General features: G+C 42.2%; 1 protein-coding gene across 1 annotated transcript; it reads right to left on the bottom strand.

Annotated features, from left to right (window-relative positions):
* Positions 1–1,428: 1,428 nt before the first annotated feature.
* Positions 1,429–13,237, bottom strand: LOC108676273. Its single transcript, XM_018164330.2, has 7 exons — positions 10,390–13,237; positions 8,337–10,195; positions 7,776–7,914; positions 7,458–7,577; positions 3,083–7,029; positions 2,281–2,303; positions 1,429–1,940 (listed from the first exon to the last, which is right to left on the bottom strand). Exons 1-5 carry the CDS (start codon positions 13,123–13,125, stop codon positions 5,266–5,268), a joined length of 6,618 nt encoding a protein of 2,205 aa, XP_018019819.1. The 5' UTR covers positions 13,126–13,237; the 3' UTR covers positions 1,429–1,940; positions 2,281–2,303; positions 3,083–5,265.
* Positions 13,238–13,252: the final 15 nt, after the last annotated feature.

Genomic DNA, 13,252 nt, shown 5'->3' with positions numbered 1-13,252 from the left:
TTTAACGATGCCTGGAAGTCATATTCGATCCGCGGCCTGGTGGTGCACGGCAGGTGGTGGTCAAGGCCGGAAGAGGACAAAGCTGAGTGGTGCACGGCTGATTGGTGTAGGTCCGGAGAGATCCAAGGCATTCGATTCAGGGCTTATTGGTGCACAAAATTGGTGGTGCACGGCTGCGCTCCCCACCACCAGACGGTCACTTTTGGCTCACAACATCTGGGGTTAGGTTCAGAAAGCATACCTAGTTCTGTTCCAAAATTTATCATCCTAGTACGAGTTGTCGTTCGACGGTACGCTGATTCGACACACGGGGCAGATGCGGACATGGTTGAATTAATAAATAAATTAATGTATTAATTCAACCATGTTGAATTATTGTATTAATTCAATCATGAGATACGGACGGGTCGGTGGCGGGTATCATATTCACTGCAAGGCTCCGGCGCGCTCCGTCCGGGTGGTGTAAAATTTTTTTCTATCATTTGCAGACGATGCTGGGCCATACTACGTCAGGCTACTTTCCTGTGGGCCGATTGATCCAATTCAATGGATGTGATCTGTCTGGTGACTTGCGGCCGATAATGTTACAGTCAAGAAGTGTTATAGGCTACGTTCTTCAGGGAAGTGACCATGATAGTCCATGGATGTGAGCGAAAATTACTTCCAAAATGCCTATTGTAGCGTCATTATATGCTTAACTCATATAAAATTACTATTATATCAGTGGTGGTCCCCGGCAGGCGGGCCCTTTAGAAAAATTTGTTTACTGATGTGCCTCTTCATGAAATCATTGAAATTTGTATGATTTCTCTGTTTAAGGATGTAAATGACCTCGTTATAGGTTTGAAACGTATTTTTCAAGTAATTCTTTCACGAGGTTTTTTGGCTGTCCAATTGCCCTCTTCATTTTAAGCCAATATTCTACAAAAGATACGTTGACACTTTTTCAATTTTTAAGCATCCCTCTCACGTCAAACTCATCTTCGATATCCTAAATTCGCAACACAACTCCATCAAATTTACTAAGGAACTTGAATCTAACAATAGCCTATTCTTCCTCGTTGAGGTAGCTCAAGAAAAAGACAAACAGAGAGATCTCCTGAAGTAGCATACTCGATCTGTCTTCGCAGCGCAGATTGGTGTTAATGCTGAGACAATATAACTTCGATGGCCGCGGCATGGAGTATAGCAGAATTATCATCATGCGAGAGCAACCACAATTGATAGCAAATTGCACAGGTGTGTAAAGATACATTTGTTATTTATTCAACTTGACCATACTTGATCATATCACTTTTATGTGAGAACAATCGAGATTTATATTGAAGAGTACACTAAATGTCAAAGGGATTTGCAAAAGAATTACGCAAAATCTATCGTTATCTATTATTTTCCTTTTAAAAAGAGAAGGAGAAATACAATACAATAATGAAAAATATATTTTATTATACAATCTACAAGTTACAGAATTAATTCTACAGTCTTAAATTACACAACAAAACGTGTTTTAGCCGTGCGATCCAAAAATTTGAAAATTGAAAATAAAATAAATCTGTCGAAAACCTCATGATTGATTGCATGAAGATTTCATCAATTTGAATGAATTTAGTCGAGGCGGAGGAACTGAGCTCGTATTAACATATTCGTAAAATTTATTAAGGAATTTAGAAGGAATTGAGAGTAATATTAGGCCTGGTCAGTATGGTGTGTGGATGAGCTAATCAAGAAGTGGTGGCGTAGCACAATCTAAATGATGAGCAAATTCAGGAATACAATGATACGGACAAACAGGGGAGCTGACTCAAGAGAAATAAGTATGAGGAAGCCGTCACTCACAATCCTCACCAGACGGCCAGCACTGCGACGAGAGGCGTGAGCAGCGCCACTTGTGAGGCTCTCAGGGACAGGCTCACAAGAGCTCCATGGTCAGGTCAGACGCGCTGAAACAACGAATAAAATTTATATTCTTTTGGCACACGGAGACAGAAATAGTAAATCATCTATATTCAATATCCTGGCAGCAAAAATTGATCATCAGATTATGAACTATAATAAAGCTACTTAACTTGAATTATTCCACTATGGTCGATGCATTGCACCTTTATTATTATTTCACTATGGTTCTAGAGCACCTTTTTAACTTCACCCTAACTACAGGCGATACATTCTAGGGGGACAATCAAGATTAAACTAAACTATAATTATAGTCTTTCAATCGTTTTAGTTTGGCCTAAACAGTTTAATGAAGCATCGTTTTAAACGCAGACATTGAGAACTCACCCGTGGCAAGATTGTCTTCTCAACTGTCGAGGAGAAGTGAGTGAGTTACCGCCCTCCAGCGGCGAGTGTGCAGGAGAGTGAAGCATTAGTACATCACAGTGTTATGCCAGCTCTGTTTTCAAAGCTGATACATACGAATACATCCATATACTAATTATGTTCCATTACTTAATACAATACACCAGTCATACGGCTGCTGAACTAGCAAGTAATGACGCTATCCCAGCTAGAGTAGATTAAACTTCAAATATTCATTCAAGTTATACAATCATGAACAGCAACTAATTTTCCAAATCGTGGAGCTGGAGTAAATTAAATGAACACGATAAATTAACTCTCTGTACGCAATAAACAAGTCTGACATTTTTGTAAACGCTTTGATTAAACAGCTTCCATTGATCAGCTGTTTGGCGGTGCGGAAGCATATAAAAACGCAAGCGTATAAGGATTGAACTGGAAATAAGAACGTCCGCACACTATCATCTCATCAACAGAGTCCTGCACTTGGCTGAAGCATTCTCCTACCCGCACTTAGGGCCGAGCTGGAATATGAATTTGAGTCATCATGGACAGGAGAAGTAAACATTAAAGCCTAAAAAGGGTAGAAAGAATTGAATGCCAATGAAAATATGCTTACGTGACACCTCACAAAATGAAGTAGCATATCATTATTATCACAAAATTTATTGGACGTGACAAGCAATGAATAATTACAGTGCTACATATATCGTTCATCAATGCTTAGTTTATTGGACAAAAACAATTGGCTGAAACTGTGTTAGTGATGTTGGAAGAATCTCACCTGAGCTCCCCGAGCCGTCATCAGAGCCACCACCATCACTCTCTTGATCAGCTCACACATCACCATCACACAGGTCGCCTCCAGCCTCATAATTTGAATGAATGTTCACTTCCAGGATTACAGGAGCTTCCTGTTGAGCAACTCGACAAAAATCATGTACAACATAATATTAAATCATTAGTGAGGTTTTCCGCAAGAGAAAAATTATACATAGGGAAAAACTTTCCCTTATAATGGCCAACAAAAGATGGCTTCCCTGAATATCAAGCTGCTCTTGATACACTGGCAAATTGGGCGAGGTATGGCAAGTTATTTGAACGCTGGATGCAGAAGTGACCAGTTCAACGAACGAGTTCATAACGGTTGAAAGGAAACAACCTGAGACGTCATTAGACGCTGATGCAAATTCATTAAAATTTGTGAAAAAATGAGGACCGAGAAATAGTAAATGTAAAAGGCGCGTAAAGCCAATAAGAACATGACCACGAAAAATAGGGAGCGAGAATGTTCATGAGAAAACGCAGCCATGCCTACTACGCAATGTAAGCGTACTGACTCAAAGCAGGAGACCAAAGATCAGAAAGTCAGAAATGATGTGCTTTGAGGCAGTCTTGCATGGATTCATACCATCGATAACGCTTTAAATTGAAAAGTAATTGTAATCTACTAGAATATATATATGATCAAAGGGTAAAAATTTATTTTCTTCTAAAGAAAGAAGGACGGTCAGAACAAAAGCATAAGGTTGCGGCGTTCTGATGCTATATACATTCAAGCATGCCTATTAACTGTACAACACTGGCCATGGCACAACAAATCGTCTATGTCATTTTCACCACACTAAACTCCAAAACCTCCGGCAACAAAACGGCAAATCAGTTTTCAACGCAAGCACTTAATTCATTAGCCAAACGGTAAACATCAATGGAATAAATGTGAAATCAAACGCATTTAGAAATAGCTACAAAAAATCTCGATGTATAAAAATGCAGAAGCCAGGAATACTTTGGCTGAATTCATTAACTAAATATAGCTGGTGCTCTAATGTTCCACCTTTAGATTAGAAATAATTATGGGTGAATAAGATCCGAACAGCGAAACACGAACCAAATATCTCACGCATATTAAAGGTTCTTCTGATTAACTGATAACAAGACTAGATGCTATACAAATAACACATTATTGTATAAACAAACCAAGTGGAAGTGAAAACGTATGAGTTATAGTAGAGCAAACACAAATAGATATTGAGAACCGAAAGTACACAGGAAGAAAAAAAAAAAACAAAGCAGATATTAAGTTTGCAGAAGCTACGTTCTTATTTAGCCTTGATTTCACATCTGATATTGTCATTTCGAACAGCGTTTACGTTGTGCACCGAAGTGAAAGAATTTATAGCTGCACTGGGGAAGGAGGAACGTTTTGTGCGCATTGTTCATCACTACGTTAATGGGAAATAATAGGCAACTAAGACAGGTATCTAACATCTGAAATGCTTGTTGGAGGTAAACGGGTTCAAGAAACAAGCACCCCCACTCCGTAGCCCACGCTATGGGAAGTTAGTTGCACTGAGCTACAATGCGGGTACGGATTACCAGTGATATGCAAGAAGCTCTACATCAATCAGTAGGTAGGATACCTCGTTAAGTTCAGGAACTAATTACTAATACCACATTTTACCGTAACACATGACAAATTCATCTGAGAACATAAATCAGTACAAAGAAAGCGGAAAAAAGTTTGTAAAACTCCCATGCGACTCGAGCATATCCAGTTGTTGTGAAGGCGTAATTTACAGTAACGCAAACAAGTCACTAAAAACATGCGTGCCAAGGTTGACCAGCCACTGAAGGCTCGACGGACACCAACACACAACGTTTCAAACATAAACCGCACACTTACACCAGTACACTTGCCTTTGAATTATTGCTGTGAGAACATGCTGATTTTAACGCATCTTGCTTGAATTTCCTACTGATGGATCAATTTACAACGCTCGATCACGGCCCATCCATCAAACGTATGAAGTTTTTCTAGCCATCATCCTTTGTACACACAGTACACAAAAGATGATGATCCAGATTTTTTTGCTCATTATTTACCACCCTCTTCAATTAACACCATCACCATATCAATTTCCTCCGTAACATCACACTCCAGGATACATGGGCTTCTCAGTTCATTCAAGCCCTGGCATCATCCATCACTTCATCTGCATCACTCGCTTGCTCATCAACACCACACGCCTGTTCATCTACACCACACGCCTGTTCATCTACACCACACGCCTGTTCATCTACACCACACGCCTGTTCATCTACACCACACGCCTGTTCATCTACATCACTCGCCACTTCATCCACTCCGCTCTCCTCTCCAACACCACCACTCTCCTCTCCAACAACACCACTCTCCTTTCCAACACCACCACTCACCATTTCATCCACACCACTACAGTTCTCATGTGCCGCTATCTTTCCACAAGCACTTATTGCTTCATCTTCATCATCCACCTGGGAACTCATGTCTCCAGCTGCCAGGCTACCAGCACCACAACACTTTTTCTGCTTGGCACACCTAGCGCTACTCACCTGTTGGCTGGCAAGATTCCTCCTAACCTCCGCACTACTCACCTGTTGGACAGGACAACTCGCCAGATGCTCCAGAGATTGACTCAAGTGCTCCTGACTAATAGCCACTGATTCATAATCAGTGCACTCTGAAGATATAATATATTTCTTAACTTTGGTTGCATTGATTATTCTGCCCACAACGTCGCTATTAATGTTCTCAGTTTTGTACGAGGTCTTTTTACAGGCACTCATGTCATCACCACCGACCTCATCAGCGCTACCCTGTGGTGAACAACATACTCCTGCTGCTGAGGATGACGCATCACCGTCATTTTTTTTGCTAACAATCAAAGTAGTCTCAAAATCGACACGATCCTCTTCACTATCCCCACCAAGAACCTTACTAGGAGGATCTTCACCTTCACCACTGTGGGCAAGTGTTCCACCTACTGCTACTACAGACGACGCTTCTGAATCAGAATCACTAGATGTCTCAGATTCGCTTTCAGAATCAGAACTTGAGGAGTCAGAATCTAGGCTCGAGTCATCAGATTCATCATTAGTCAGAGCAGATGGTACTGCTTCAACAGGGTTCTCACGAGAGGAAGAAACAAATTCAATTTGTTTGTTAGACTCGTTGTCATGGGCGTTTTCGACACACGCAGAATTCGGGTATATAGTTTCTTTCAACATCGACTCGTCTGACTTGAGACCTTCTGCAATTTCTTTCTCCGAACGAACAATTATTCCTTTTGAACATGAAAGCAAAGCTACATTACCTTGTATTTTGTTGTTCTCTGATGGGGATAAATGCCTTAGAGAACAATTTTCATCATTGCAAGTGCCTAATAAATCGTACGGGCAGACAGAATCAGAATCATCACATTGCGCCAAGGGAGCCGTCTTCCGGGTTGCGTTTTGTTTCATCTTCACCAGTAGCCGGTTTCGGAGCTCACTCTCATTAAGCAATTGAAGTTTAGGAGCAGCTTCTTTAGCAGAAGAAATAGGGGCTAATACCGTATGAGTATCGTTGCTTGCAGGGCTCCTTTGAGGATTGGCACAAGGTCGATTGTCCAGCTTGAAATTTGACGATCGCACTCTAGGTTTGACGGGCATCATCTTGCTCTTGTCAACCCTCACACCTGTCGTACGAAGAACGTTGGCTTTTGAAGACCCTACAGATATTGTTGATTTTGCACTAATACTTGTCACATTGGAATGGCCGTCCGCTGAACGCGTCCATGTTTTGTGCCGCTTAGACGGGCCGCCAGCCACGCCGCCAGCCACGCCGCTGGCCAGTCGTTTGATCGCTGGGGAGCCCGAGGACGCCTCACTGCCGCTACCAGCACCCAAGCGATAATCGGATCCCCAAATCTGCAGGCGCAATAATTGCATTAGCGATTAATAATGGATTAATTCCTCAAAAAGCATGTCTAGTATTCTGCAAGGAACATGTTTGTGGCGGATGGATGTTTGAACATGGATGCTTATCTAACGTATTCCTTTAAATTAACTCCTTCCTCTCTTTGAATAAGCTCCTTTATATTCACGTACTCAATTAAATGTACAGCTAACATACAAATGACCAGTTATTCAAGCAGATAAGGCGAAACTGACAAGTCACATCGCCCACAATGTACACAAACAAGGCAAATACTACGAACTACGAAAAATTTCCACAAGGAAATTAGAAATGAATAGCTTTCTTTTAAGTAAGGTATTCAATTTCCTTGCATACAATTCACACAAGACATAATTGAACAAGCTTTGCTGGGAGGGCAAACTTGCTACTAGCAACGGACTTCTTTTCCAAGCTGTTGTGCAGTGTGACGCAGGCGCTGCAACGTCAAGGTGTCGGCGGCTGCCCGAGTTTTGAGGGACGTCAGGCGTTGGCAGGCGCGGTAGTGCTGGCTCGACTTCGCCTGCGCGGAGGGACAAGCGACAGGACGTATTTGAGCGTAGGAAACTCTAATGACTCGTGTCTTTATAAGTGACCTTTGGTCATTAAATTGGCCAAATGTTTTCAAGTCTAACGAAAGAAATTGCAATCTAAAAGAGGTGAAGTTAAACAAAAGCTTAAGGTTCCCATAATGACCCTGTAGTATCAGTGTAATACTAACCCTGTAGTGAGACTCTGCGGTCGCCAGTTGTGCCCTGAGGGCGTCCAGGGAGCGGCGCAGCGCCTGGCGTTCCTGGTCGACGCTGCTCACGGCGGCCGCTTGCTGCCGTACCTCCGCCTCCAGACTCTCCAGATTGCAGCTGTGGTATTCATGTAGGATATTTATTACGACAAACCTAAAATAAGTAAAAATAGCTTCAGTCCCACACGGGACTGTACTATCAAAACTCGCTCAAGTGCACGTAGCAGCCAATTTCATGTCAGTGATTGATGAATTTAGCACGAAAAGCCGTCAGTGATTGGCTGGCAAAGTTACAAACTTTGAACTATTTTTCATACAACGGTCCCAGCAACTGAAAAAAAATACCTATAGGGTTTCATTTGCATACGGCGATTCTGCTAACTGAATTTCTTTCAATTAATGATAACATATGCGGTGTCAAGTTGGCTCATAAAGTAAGCCTAAGTCCACTAAATAATGAATAGAACTACAATACCTAACATCAATCATATAACCAGTTGCATCGCCACCGCACAGGTTGCGGTGCATCACCGAGCTCACCTTCGTTTAGAGATGAGCTGCTCGTAATTGCCCAGCGTCTTGAGCCTCCCCACACGGCGCTCCTCTTCAACTGCTGAGCACCCACACCCCGGAGACCCGCCTTTGGGGGCCACTTCAGTAGGAGCTGTGGCAGGCAATGGGCGTGGCCCGTCCACTCCAGCCTTCAATGGTATACTCGTAGTGTCTGACTCGACGGCAAAAGGAGCATGCTGAGCATTTCCAGCAGCTGTCGCATCTTCAAAATTTACTTTAGTAGATTCGAAACTATTAGAAGTTAGAATTGGCTTTATAGTGTCAGGAACACATTGCTCCGAGTGAACCATTTCCACACATGAAACATTTTCTATCGCAACGTCACATCCAATATGATTGGGAACCTCTTCTCCGTCATTTGTCGTCGCTGATTTGATGCACATGGTCTGCTCAGCATCCGAATTCGGCACCTCTTTATTATGGGATTCATTGCCATCAGGTTGGCTTTTGCTCGTTTCAATGTGGATAATAGATTGTTTAAAGCCTGCATTGGTTGTGCAAATTTGATTAAATTCTCCATTTGAGGTTTTATTTTCATTGATCGCTGTACATGAAAGGACAATTTCAGGTTCAGAGATTACGGGTTTGCTGAACTGAGCTGAGGTTTCTAGCAAAGAACGGTTGTGATCAGGCTTCGGTTCAGGCGATGTCGTTGGAAGTTTCAAGACATGAGTTATGGCCGCCTCATCACATTCATCACACGACTTATCTTGAACTTCTACGCTTTTTATTGGGTCGAAAATTAGATTAAATAGATTGTTTTCAGTTTTCTGTGGATTTTCAGTCAATCCTTGTTCATCGGAGCAAGTATTCGGTAATGGATGCAGATGGCAGTTAGATGGCACACCCTCCCGCGATTCTAACGAACTTGTGGAAAATGAACCATCGGGTAAGAACTGCGGAGCCTGAGGAGGCTCACAGGCAAGCTGTAGAGAGCCTGTAGAGTTTTCATCAGCCACTGCATTTTCCTGTTCTTTTTCAGAATCAGAATCGGCGGAGCTCGAATCGCTGGCATGTGTAGAATCAGTGTCACTGCTATCAGAATTGCGAGATGAAGACTCTGAAGCTGAGCTATAATTGGCAGCAATTTCATTCTCAGCTGGGCAAAGATTGTTCAAATTATTAGTTGAATTTCTTACTTCCTTCAAATAATTTGTAACTTTATCAGCAATTGATTGCATCGCATCATCATCAGAATATAAACTGGTTCCATACGATTCCGTCTGGTTACTAACAGCAGTTGGACCGAAATTATACGTAGGACCTTTACCGATCACTAGTCGGAGATCCTCGGAGAAATAATGCTCATCGAGTTGTTTTTGATGGCCATTTCGGGCACGGTTGGCCAGTAATATATTACGCAAGTCTTCTTCACTCTCAGTTTCCACTGCAGCTACGTTGCATGTTGGAATTTGCGAGTATCCTGGTTGGAAGCTTTGTCTCTCGTCAATATCGGTGTCTTTGAAGAGGTCATCATAGGTAACTCTAGGTCTCACCGAGTGGCTCGCGTCACTTCGGCTTTCTCCTACACGCATGTCCATTGTTTCTGACGTCTGTAGGGGTACCGTGTTCACTAGCTCAGGTTGTAGTTCCTCATTAGCAAGAACAGGAGGATCAGCACTTGCGCCGCGGCAATTCGCTGTATCAGCCTGAATGCCGTCAATGGAGGCATCCGAAGCTGTGGAAGATGGGCCTTGCTCATTTAGCTTTACTTTAGTTCTTAATTGCCGGCTAAGCTTCAGCTTTTTGGCCTTGGCAATTTCTTGTAGCCGAAGCTTCATGCGGCGGTACTCGACTTGAGAAGATCTGCTTAAATGCTGAATAGCCTGCATTGAAAATAAAGGGTTAAATCTACACTCAAATCGGTAAAAATTTGTCACAATGGCTCAGAGGTTTCATTGGTAGACGAAAATATTTAAAGAAAACATATTTCATAATCATAATACGAGCAATAAACCATTAACTAAAGAATGTTTGAAAAATTTAGAAATAGTTCAATTATTTTATCGAAAAGTCTTACCTCGGGATATAAATTATCAGGAGACACGGGAATACTGGCATTTGCGGTAGTTTGGGCTCGTTCTTGACCGCGATTTGAGCTTTCTTGCGAAAATTCAGCTCGTTCCTCACTGAAATTAGGTGAAGAAATTCCAGACCTGCGCAGGCGACCGCCAGTAACTGCAGTCATGGTTGAATCAGAAGAATCTGAGTCTGACTCACTGTCCAGGTTGATGATGATCGGTTTAGGGTACTTGAATACATTCTTGGTTTCGACCACGTTATTTCTCAATGAAAAGTCGGGCTTGGAATTAGCTTCTGCATTTAATATTGTAGCCTGAGACTGATCGATTTGGTCCTCGCAAGACATTATTGGAGCGTCATGAGCCAAATCTCTGGCTGGGATAGTCCTGGCAGATTCATCGAATAAAGGCTGCTTGATAAGCATTGCATGGAGTAATTGATTTCTTAACAAAATCTCGTCCTCTTCAGAACCACTTGGCAATTTATGCGCAACCGTTGTGGATGAAGAAGCATCATGTTTGGCGTCTCTCAATGGTCTTGGCAGCAACGCTCCTTTTTTTGACCTTCTACTTCTTTTCCTTTGAACATTCATAGGAATTTTATTTTTGTCCAGTTTGATATGAATCAGATTACTTGTGTTTGACTTGGTCGGCTTCGTTACAGCATCCATGAATACTTCTCTATTGCGGGCATTTGCTAGCGACAGCATATGCGCATAATTTGCTGGCATACTCTTCGAAATATCATCTGCATCAACTGACGTCTGCGAGGAAACAAGCGCCGGTTCAGTGCCTTCCTGACCTGAAAACGAAGAGGCAAGCTTCTCTGACCATCCACTGGTGAACACAGCAGAAGAATACGGATAATTTTCATCTGAAATTATGCCCTGCGTAGTGGCTCCAAGGGCTCGATAAGCTTCGAAATTGTATCCTTGAACGGACAATTCCATAGCCTGTTTGCAAAGGTTTTGTTCATAGCTGAAGTTCTTGAAACTGTTCAAGTCGTTGGTCTGGTGAGCAGCGGCTGGGGGAGGCATCATGTATGCCAATTCAACAGGAAATGAAAAGTTTTCCTTCTCATTTCTCGCTTCCAAGTTACTCTCCTCTTCAGCATCTGAGTCACATATATCCATATCCACGGGGTTTTCATTTGTATCCGACATTACTAGAGTTGTCTCCTCGGAATTCTGTGAAGCATGTTGGTCCCCTACCGTGCGATTTTCTAGTGTTGAAGTTAAGATTTTGGACTTCTTGACACCATCTTTATCCAGTGAGTGTACAACAGATTCAAGGGCAATTTTTCGTAGCAAAAGTTCTTCTTCCTCTCGCTCGGCACTCGTCATACAGTCATCATCAGAATCTGTATTGCTCGTGGATAAGCAGCCCTTGGTGGATGGTTTCACAATGACTTTTTCAACAAAATGCTTAGGATGATTTTTAAGCAGAAGCTCAGCTAGAGTGCCAGGATGTGGCATTTTTTCAAGCGATTGTACCAGCTGGAGGGAACTATCAAGTTTAGATCTTTTCCGTTTCCTGCTTAGCCCAGAAGAGTTTCTTTTCTTTCTAAGATGAAAATCATCCTGAGATGTAGACCTCTTGCGTCTCTTAACCTTCTTGCTTCTATTTTTCCGTTCTAATGAAGACAAGGACTTGCCAGTTTCATTCGAGTTCTTTTTAACCTCAATAAGAAACTTCGACTGACTCAATTTTTCCTTTAATGTTGTTGATTCTTTGCTATACGCGCAGTTCAAGCTTGGCACAGGTGCTGGAGGAGGAGTCAGTTTTGGGGAAAGTTCTCCGTCTTCTGCAGAACTCTGAGCATCAACTTCATAGACGCTGTCATCATTCAAAGTTATGATCTCGGGCTCCCTTGTCACAGGGACTGCTTCTATGAAGTCGATGTCCGTGTCACTGTCATTAGCAGACTTGTGAATCGGAGATTCCTTACGCCTTGCATCTAGTTCCTTCAAATTTGAAGGAGACAAAAGGCTTTGGAAAGTTTGGGATTGGTTGGAATAAAATCTTTTTTGCACATCTCCAAATAACAGCAGGTTGTTCAATGGATGTAGATCTCTTTCACTACTCTCAGATGAGCGAGATGAAGCAGCAAACATTTCTGGGTTAGGCAAAGATTCAGAATAGGACTGAGGGTTTGACCCAAAAACCTCTTGAGGATAATTGGAAGATTGAGTAAATACTTGTTGATGTTGTGTAGGAATAGAAGATGGCGAAGCGCCACGCCAGACAGCACCATCGTGACTCTGAGATGAAGGCACAGACGTTCTATGGCGCCATAAAGAAGTATTTCTTGGCGGCTGAACATTCGATCGAAATGTTGCTCTTTGACTTTGAGAATGCGATTCTGAGTGCCACATATGGTTGGACTGTGACAAATGATTTGACCTGAATAATGCACTTTCTGATCGGTCATGATATGCCGAATTTTGCACTGGAAAACTGTCTTTATGATCAGACATTCCAATGAAATTTTTAACATTTTCCACACAGCATAAAACTTCAGGATCAACTTGTCTTGTATTTTGAGAGTCTCTGTAATCTATATGCTTTAGATTGCTTATAGGCGAATCACTAGTTGGAACATCCAAAGTAAACCAATCAGAAGGTGCATCACAGTATGCATTGTGAGGTGGGGAGGGAGCTGGCTGTGAAGCAGGCAATCCAGGCACACATGCCCGACGTACAGAAGAAGCAGGACCGCTAACTAAATCTCGCATGGCTTCAACCTGATTTTCAAGTTTTGGAAACCTATTACCAATACTAAGCTCCTCAGCACCACAATCTGCAATTTAATAAGAAAGGCCATTAAACATGAGAGCAATGCCACAAAAAAAAAAAAAAAAA

Source organism: Hyalella azteca, unplaced genomic scaffold (assembly GCF_000764305.2).
Source record: "Hyalella azteca isolate HAZT.00-mixed unplaced genomic scaffold, Hazt_2.0.2 contig11019, whole genome shotgun sequence".
NCBI lineage: Eukaryota > Metazoa > Arthropoda > Malacostraca > Amphipoda > Hyalellidae > Hyalella > Hyalella azteca.
This window is presented reverse-complemented; position numbering and strand designations above follow the sequence as displayed.

Excerpts from the sequence above, each read along its gene's own strand:
- LOC108676273 (XM_018164330.2), bottom strand. The coding sequence starts at position 13,125 with ATGCGAGATTTAGTTAGCGGTCCTGCTTCTTCTGTACGTCGGGCATGT. Across the intron at positions 10,196-10,389 it reads CTGATAATTTATATCCCGAG|GCTATTCAGCATTTAAGCAG; the intron begins GTAAGACTTTTC and ends TTTTCAATGCAG. Across the intron at positions 7,030-7,457 it reads CACAACAGCTTGGAAAAGAA|ATTTGGGGATCCGATTATCG; the intron begins GTCCGTTGCTAG and ends TTGCGCCTGCAG.